Source organism: Sprattus sprattus (assembly GCF_963457725.1).
Source record: "Sprattus sprattus genome assembly, chromosome: 20".
NCBI classification, from domain to species: domain Eukaryota; kingdom Metazoa; phylum Chordata; class Actinopteri; order Clupeiformes; family Clupeidae; genus Sprattus; species Sprattus sprattus.
Window position 1 is genome coordinate 24,720,416 of NC_137918.1, and position 10,000 is coordinate 24,730,415.

General features: G+C 46.6%; 1 protein-coding gene across 1 annotated transcript in view; it reads right to left on the reverse strand.

Moving 5' to 3' along the window:
• The window catches only part of LOC308381794 (myomegalin), a 71,453-nt gene that overhangs the window by 60,578 nt on the left and 875 nt on the right, over window positions 1-10,000 (reverse strand). The window contains exon 2 of the mRNA XM_080859389.1: window positions 1,523-1,599. Within this exon, the coding sequence (XP_080715515.1) occupies window positions 1,523-1,599 (77 nt within the window). The remainder of the gene's footprint in view (window positions 1-1,522; window positions 1,600-10,000) is intronic.

The window sequence follows — 10,000 nt, forward strand, 5'->3', positions numbered from 1 at the left end:
TTCTGTCTCCTCTCACACCCTCAGTGTCCGTGTACATCCCCCTCTCACTGCACCACATCTATCAGGCTCACTTTATCCCTACTAATCAATTCCTCTGTCCAATCCCCTCGCTCGTCTCGTGTTCTCTCCTCTACGCCCTGCTGGTAGTCTGCCAGACTGATAGAGGTTTCTGGGGAGGTGTTGAGGGAGAGAGGGAGAGAGAGATGGAGAGAGAGATGGAGAGAGAGAGAGAGAGAGGGAGAGAGAGAGGGAGAGAGAGATGGAGAGAGAGAGAGAGGGAGAGAGATGGAGAGAGAGAGAGAGGGAGAGAGATAGGGAGAGAGAGAGCGGGAGAGAAAGAGGGAGAGAGAGATGGAGAGAGAGAGAGAGAGAGAGATGGAGAGAGAGAGAGAGGGAGAGAGATGGAGAGAGAGAGAGAGGGAGAGAGATAGGGAGAGAGAGAGAGGGAGAGAAAGAGGGAGAGAGAGATGGAGAGAGAGAGAGAGATGGAGAGAGAGAGAGAGGGAGAGAGAGATGGAGAGAGAGATGGAGAGAGAGAGAGAGAGGGAGAGAGAGAGGGAGAGAGAGATGGAGAGAGAGAGAGAGGGAGAGAGATGGAGAGAGAGAGAGAGGGAGAGAGATAGGGAGAGAGAGAGAGGGAGAGAAAGAGGGAGAGAGAGATGGAGAGAGAGAGAGAGAGAGAGATACTGGTGTTGGCTTCGTGTTCAGTATCAGTTCTGCTACATGGCCATTGGCTGCATGTTCCCCTGGGCCAGCTGTTTTTCTGTCACTTGAGCTGTCAAGAATCTCTGAAGGAATCAATATGGATTGCCCATCTGTGAATGTAGCTTTAAGTGAGCGACAGCCTCGCTATGGGCCCTCAGGACCATCAAACTAAGAACAACAGCCTCCAAAGCCTTTAAACCCAACAAATGACACTGGTAAATTGTACTCCAGCATTCCTGCCTCGTGTAGACTAAGAGTTATTAAGCAGGACAAACTATGTTACATGAAGGGGTTTTACCAAAGGGCAACTAAATATTTAGACAAAGTATTTGTGTTAGAAGGGATCTGTGGGTAGGTAGATTGCTTAGATGAAGGGCAACTTGCTTGATGATTCTCAACTGCAGTGGGAAATGACACTGAGTAAAAACTAGGGATGCACCGATCCGCTTTTTTCACCTCCGATACCGATACCGATATCTGAGGTTTAGTATCGGCCGATACCGATCCGATACCGATATAAAAAAAACAGCGCAAAACTATGGTAACTGTGTGTATGTGTGTGACCACACGTGGGAAATGACACTGAGTGAAAACATCTGTAACCCTACACCGTCCTGCCTCTTTTGAGTGAAATTTGCCTTCAACTTGAATTTGAACAAAGTAGGTCCTCACTAGGGTGTGTAATGGTAGCTACATCAAAGGGGAGACATGTGTCATTAAAATGAAAGACCCGTCAAATACAAATGTAGATGTTTACTTACAAAGCCTTGAATGAAATGAAAGACCCGTCAAATACAAATGTAGATGTTTTACTTACAAAGCCTTGTCGAGGAGCTGTTGTTTTTCTTGCAGCTCCTGCTTCAAGCTCTCGACCTCTACCTTCAACTCGATGTTCTGAAACAGAGCAGAAATAGACGGTATAAATCATTCAGCACATTATCAATTCATACGGGGCTTGTAGCCACATTTCCAATACTGGGGAAGCGAGGCAGCAAGGCAGTCAAATAAATCTGGCTGTTGTGTAGATATTATTCACTCAGCAGTGAATTGAAGAGTAAATCCAATAAAAGTTGGAGGACTGACAATACCAACTGTCAAAAGCAGCCATCAAATGCGGGCAGGTGGAATTAAATCTTGTGTCAGTTGGAAAGTATTTGCAGTATGTACACTCTTTCATGCACGTACAAACACTAACAACCCCTTAACCCCCTCCCCCCTCCCCTTACACACACACACCATACACACACACACACACTCTGAAGCCCACATCAACAGGCCGCCGCTGATGAACACATAGTTGGTACTTTAGCTGTCCGTGACAAGCCTCACAGGACCTCTCATGTAACCGTGAATGACTGGACACGACATAACTGCCCTGCAGAAAGAGGGCGCGAGTGTCCCTGTACCGTTAGCGTGAGATATGGCTGCGTGTCTCTAAGATGTGTGTGTGTCTCTCCACATCAATATGCATCTGTGCTGTACGGCATTTCATTTCATCTGCTGCATCTGACTGAAGGTGAGATCTAGACCCCCCCCCCCCCCCATCACATCCACATGTGCCCTCTCCCTCCCTCTCTCATTCTCTCCCTCCCTCTCTCATTCTCTCCCTCCCTCTCTCATTCCCTCTCTCATTCTCTCCCTCCCTCCTCATCTCTCTCCCTCCCTCTCTCATTCTCTCCCTCCCTCTCTCATTCTCTCCCTCCCTCTCTCATTCTCATCCCTCCCTCTCTCATTCTCTCCCTCCCTCTCTCATTCTCTACCTCTTTCTCTCATTCTCTCCCTCCCTCTCTCATTCTCTCCCTCCCTCTCTCATTCTCTCCCTCCCTCTCTCATTCTCTCTCTCATTCTCTCCCTCCCTCTCTCATTCTCTCCCTCCCTCTCTCATTCTCTACCTCTTTCTCTCATTCTCTCCCTCCCTCTCTCATTCTCTCCCTCCCTCTCTCATTCTCTCTCTCCCTCTCTCATTCTCTCTCTCATTCTCTCCCTCCCTCTCTCATTCTCTCCCTCCCTCTCTCATTCTCTCTCTCATTCTCTCCCTCCCTCTCTCATTCTCTCCCTCCCTCTCTCATTCTCTCTCTCATTCTCTCCCTCCCTCTCTCATTCTCTCCCTCCCTCTCTCATTCTCTCTCTCATTCTCTCCCTCCCTCTCTCATTCTCTACCTCTTTCTCTCATTCTCTCCCTCCCTCTCTCATTCTCTCTCTCATTCTCTCCCTCCCTCTCTCATTCTCTCCCTCCCTCTCTCATTCTCTACCTCTTTCTCTCATTCTCTCCCTCCCTCTCTCATTCTCTCCCTCCCTCTCTCATTCTCTCTCTCATTCTCTCCCTCCCTCTCTCATTCTCTCCCTCCCTCTCTCATTCTCTCCCTCTCTCCCTCCCTCTCTCATTCTCTCTCATTCTCTCTCTCCCTCTCTCTCTCTCAGTCTTTCGCTCCCACTTGATTAATCAGCGAGTCACTTAACACCAGGCCGGGGCATCTTTCACTGCCGTCATGCCTTTTAAATATAGCCTGAGGGAATGCGGCCCGCGGCGCTTTACGGAGCGAGCCAACAGCTGCAGCCTGTTGTTTACCTGCTCCGCTCGCACCCTAGGCCCCGTGCGGTGTGTGTGTATGTGTGTGTGTGTGTGTGTGTGTGTTTGGCTGCTCCACTCGCACCCCTAGGCCCCGTGCGGTGTGTGTGTGTGTGTGTGTGTGTTTGGCTGCTCCACTCGAACCCCTAGGCCCCGCGGTGTGTGTGTGTGTGTGTGTGTGTGTGTGTGTGTGTGTGTTTGGCTGCTGGCACGCCACGCTACAGCCTCCTGGGCTTCATGGCCTTACCAAGAGGACTGGGATGCTTTCAGCGAAGCACCGCAGATCCATGACGCTCCGTGACGGGCACGGGGATTAGTGGGGCGGCACGCACGGGGCCAGGGATACACACCACACACACACACACACGGGGCCAGGGATACACACCACACACACACACACACTCGCCAGGGATACACACCACGCACACAAACACACGAGGCCAGGGATACACACCACACACACAAACACACGGGGCCAGGGATACACACCACACACACACACACACGGGCCAGGGATACACACCACACACACACACACACACGGGCCAGGGATACACACCACACACACACACACGCACGGGGCCAGGGATACACACCACACACACACACACGCACGGGGCCAGGGATACACACCACACACACACACACACTCGCCAGGGATACACACCACGCACACAAACACACGAGGCCAGGGATACACACCACACACACACACACACGGGGCCAGGGATACACACCACGCACACAAACACACACAGGGCCAGGTATACACATCACACACACAAACACGGGGCCAGGGATACACACCACACACACACACACGGGGCCAGGGATACACACCACACACACAAACACACGGGGCCAGGGATACACACCACACACACACACACACACGGGGCCAGGGATACACACCACACACACACACACACACGGGGCCAGGGATACACACCACACACACACACACACACGGGGCCAGGGATACACACCACACACACACACACACGGGGCCAGGGATACACACCACACACACACACCACACGGGGCCAGGGATACACATCGTGCACACAAACGCACGTAGGCATTGTTATTGGCTCCCACACACTTGTGCATGTAAACAGTAGACATGCAGGATGGGGGCCATTTTAAAAGATAGTATTTCAAAACAGAAGAACCGCAGACTCCATACTGAATAAGTACACTAAAATTGGCATGAGATGAAATTAGAGGATTACAAAATGCAGTCTTCCTCGAGTCAGAGTACTGCCAGTCTCTTTGGCCAGCAGTATGTGTGTTCCATTATCGACCTTTCGACAATGTGTTGGGCCAAGTCGTTCTGAACGGCCAGTCCAAAACAGGTGGTGGGTAAACACATGGCCACACACACACACACACACACACACACACACACACACACACACACACACATGGCCACTTCCTCCTGTTAGAATGTGTGTGTGACCTTTAGTGGAACACAGCCTTGCCAAGGTACATTCTGACCATCTCCCTCTCCGCCCCCCTCTCTCTCTCACACACACACACACACACACATATACACACACACACACACACACACACACACACACACATATACACACACACACACACACACACACACATATACACACACACACACACACACACACACACACACACATATACACAAACACACTCACACATGTGCTCTCTCAATCACTGGGCATCCCATTTTATGCAGCACGTGAGTCAACACTACAGAGCACACTAGCACACGTGCTAATAGGTCTCAGTCTGCATCATGAACGCGATCTGAGCCGTCGGACTCTATGTTTCACGTGGATGATATGCAACAGAAACAAAATGGCCCAGGATAGTTAGTGCACCTGTTACTCCGTGTTGTTGTTGTTTGGGAGTTGACAATATTTTAATATGTATCTTTCACAAAATTCTGAATCGTAAAACAGAACCCCACCTCACTGCAAGGAGGCCAGCAGGAAACATAGCATATCAATGACCCCTCGGGCTTACTGACATACTGTATATCACCTGCGCCATCACCAAAAGCACCCCCATATCAATTGCTGCATTTGAAATCAGAAACATAGGATTTAAATCACGACACTCAAACTGAACTACATTAACACCTGTAACATAACTCATGCCCCCCACCCGACCTCTCTCCCTCTCCCTCTATATCTCCCTCTCTCTCTCTCTCTCTCTCTCTCTCTCCCTCTCTCCATTTCTTTTTCTCTCTCCCTCTCTCTCTCTCTCCCTATCCCCTCTCTCTCTCTCTCCCTATCCCCTCTCTCTCTCTCTCTCCCTCTCTCTATGCCTCTCTCTCTCTCTCCCTATCCCCTCTCTCTCTCTCTCTCTCTCTCTCTCTTTCTCTCTCTCTCCCTCTCTCTATGCCTCTCTCTCTCCCTCTCTCTCTCTCCCCCTCTCTCTCTCTCTCTCTCTCTCTCTCTCTCTCTCTCGGAGGCTAAATATAGTGTGATTCCACCTGCTGTTTTTGTCCCCTAGCCCACAGCAACAGAATCTTGTTTAACTAGTTGACTGCTCACCTCCGTCTCTGATTGGTCCAGGAGTGAGGGAAAGGTCAGCAGCAGTGCCATCCGTATTCCATAACGGACCTAATGTGCCTCACAGCACCAATACACACACGCACCTAATGTGAATCACAGCACCAATACACACACGCACCTAATGTGAATCACAGCACCAATACACACACGCACCTAATGTGAATCACAGCACCAATACACACACACACACCTAATGTGAATCACAGCAGTGCCATCCGTATTCCATAACGAACCTAATGTGAATCACAGCACCAATACACACACGCACCTAATGTGAATCACAGCACCAATACACACACACACCTAATGTGAATCACAGCAAGAATACACAGAAGGGAATACACACACACCCACACAAGCAATCTCAAACGCACTCAAATGCATTCAAAACAAGTATTCAAAAAAAAGAGCTCTTTTCAAAATATGTAATCATATACAATCCTATCTGGGATTATGATGCTATTGAGGGGACTAGCCTAAGTCTTGAAGAAACACTTCACAATGATGACAGCACATCTAAGAAAAACACATCCACGAGAGGGACATGATTATTTATCCTCTTTGGAGCCTAGTCCAGTCAATTTAAAATCGATTGTAATTCAGAGTCCATAAAAAGTTCCATCTAACAGCACAGCGATCTGTCTGAGGGATCTAAATGTCATGTCTTGGTCCCTAGCCTATCTGAAAGATGGACATGACACAAAGCCTCATGTCTCATACCTCCCATCTGGGCTTCATCCTTAATTACCAAACTGCAAATCATCAAGCTGAAATGTCAGGAGTCTCTCCAGCCAATCAGTGCCGGCATCTCTTTGAAGGCTCGGTGCAAGAGAGGAAGCTTAGCCGTGAGGATCAGAGAGTACTTTGTCTGTTGATGAGAGTGTGATTGGCATGTCGTCTCTGGCTGCATCTGTGTGACATCTTGTTTGCGTGATTGTCATTCAAGGGGTTCAACTGTGATGAGAGTGAGATTAGAAGTGAAGGAATTTAATTTGGATGTGCATATGAGTGTGTTGGTGTCTGTGTGTGTGCATGCACGCATGCGTGTGAGAGTGAGTGTGTGTTTATGAGTGTGAGATGTTGTCGTGGGTTAGAGGGACATAGAGCCATGTGTGTGTTTATGAGTGCGAGATGTTGTTGTGGGTTACCAAAGGGACGTAGAGCCATGTGTGTGTGTGTATATGAGTGTGAGAAGTTGTCGTGAGTTACCAGAGCAAAGTAGAGTCATGTGTGTGTATATGAGTGAGAGATGTTGTTGTGGGTTACCAGAGCGACATAGAGCCGTGTGTGTGTATATGAGTGTGAGATATTGTTGTGGGTTATCGGAGGGACATAGAGCGGTGTGTGTGTGTGTGTATATGAGTGTGAGATGTTGTCATGGGTTACCGGAGGGACATAGACCCATGTGTGTGTGTGTGTTTATGAGTGTGAGATGTTGTCATGAGTTAGAGGGACATAGAGCTGTGTGTGTGTGTGTTTATGAGTGTGAGATGTTGTCATGGGTTATCGGTGGGACATAGAGCCATGTGTGTGTATATGAGTGTGAGATGTTGTCATGAGTTAGAGGGACGTAGAGCCATGTGTGTGTGTGTATAAGTGTGAGATGTTGTCATGGGTTACCAAAGGGACGTAGAGCCGGCCCACGGCTGCTGCCCTTTCACTGGTATGAGGGGATCCTGTACGAGCAGCGGGCCAGAGGCACATGCTCATCTCTCATAATTACACAGTCAGGGGAGTCTATACTGACAGACACACATCAGACACATGGACACACACACACACACACACACACATGGACACACACACACACTCTCTCACACACACACACACACACACACACACACACATGGACAGACACACACACACACACACACACACACACACACACACACACACAGAGACAGACTGACACACACACACATACACACATAGACAGACCGACACTCACACACACACCCACACACACACACACACACACACACACATATACACACACACACACACACACACACACACACACACACACACACACACACACACACACACACACACACACACACACACACACACGGACAGACACACACACACACACAGACAGAAACACAGAAACAGACTGACACACACACACACACACACACACACACACAGACAGACCGACACTCACACACACACCCATACACACACACACACACACACACACACACACACACACACACACACACACACACACACACACACACCCCAACTCAAGTAGGCAAACTAGTTTGAATGATAGAATACGAAAACCCTGAGCATTGATTAAAGAGTGGTGTCTTCTGTAAGCGTTACAAGAGACTCCTGGACTGCATAATAGAACCAGTACAATAGAAGACATTCGCAACCACACACACACACACACACACACACACACACACACACCAACTAACCCTAACCAGTACAATAGAAGACATTCCGTGGTGCCTGACAGCCTCACAACAGATTCTATTCTCATAGCCTTCTCAAGTGTTTATTGGTTTTTCATGTGACACACACACAACATACGCCTCACATTTAACATCACATTCACATTCTGCCCTACACACACACTACACAACAATCAGGGCAATAAAACACACAATTGAAATAAATGAATGAATTAAAACAGAAAAAAGGGGTTACTTAAGATTGAATAATGCTTGAAAATAGTTCATAAAGGGGCACTAGTCAGATGAAATTGAATAAAATGTAGGAAGTGAAACCAGACCTGGTAGAATTTACCCCTACCATCATTCAATCTTGCAGCATCTACATTGAGCACATTCACCCAAAGCTCCCGCTCAATGAGCACACATCCCTTGTTTCAGCCTAAGTAACTAACCTTTCATAAATTGTGTTTTTATGAGAAACATTTCCCAAGAATTTGAGTGAGATTATTTCAGATAGATAGAATTTAATACGAAAAAGAGATAGAAATTGCTGAAAATTGTAAATTCTTAAAAAGGAAAAAAAATCAGGGTAACCTGAACATATTGATATCTGATATATATACAGTATGAGGGTAACCTGAACATACTGATATCTGAGGTATATATGAGGTTAACCCGAACATATTGATATCTGAGGTATATATGAGGTTAACCTGAACATATTGATATCTGACGTATACAGTATATAAGGGTAACCTGAACATATTGATATCTGAGGTAAATATGAGGTTAACCTGAACATATTGATATCTGACATATACAGTATATAAGGGTAACCTGAACATATTGATATCTGAGGTATATATGAGGTTAACCTGAACATATTGATATCTGAGGTATATATGAGGTTAACCTGAACATATTGATATCTGAGGTATATATGAGGTTAACCTGAACATATTGATATCTGACGTATACAGTATATAAGGGTAACCTGAACATATTGATATCTGAGGTATATATGAGGTTAACCTGAACATATTGATATCTGAGGTATATATCAGGGTAAACTGAACATATTGATATCCGAGGTATATATACAGCATGAGAGTACCCTGAACATACTGATATCTGAGGTATATATCAGGGTAACCTGAACATATTGATATCTGAGGTATATATCAGGGTAACCTGAACAAATTGATATCCGAGGGATATATGAGAGTAACCTGAACATATTGACCTCTAGAATACCAGTAATGCAAAGCGTCATTGTCTAAAATCCCTGTAGAGTATCATCAGGTTATCTCCCATGTGCTTTTCAGTAATCACAGCTCACTCTCCAGAGCCCACTCCGGTGTCACTGGCTACAGATCAACCGGGCATGGACCTTAACATTCCTGCTATTGACACTGCCCCTGATCACAACACAAAGCTTACCAAATGTTATTAAAGAAATATTACATATATATATGTAACTAAAATGGCTGACTTCAGTATGAACAAAGAAAGCCTACTAACTTAATGTATCCTTTAAATAGTTAAAAACCCATATTGTTATAAGAAATAAATAAGAAATAAAAACCCATATTGTTATAAGAAATTAATAAGAAATAAAATAAGGCTTTTTAGTGCTCTTGTGGTTGTAATGGCCCTATAGAACCCTATAGAGGCCTGATATATTTCAAGATATATTAAGTCAAGGTCTGAAAGTACTTAAAATAGGAGACGCCAGCCCGTCCTCCACCCAGCAGTGAAGACAA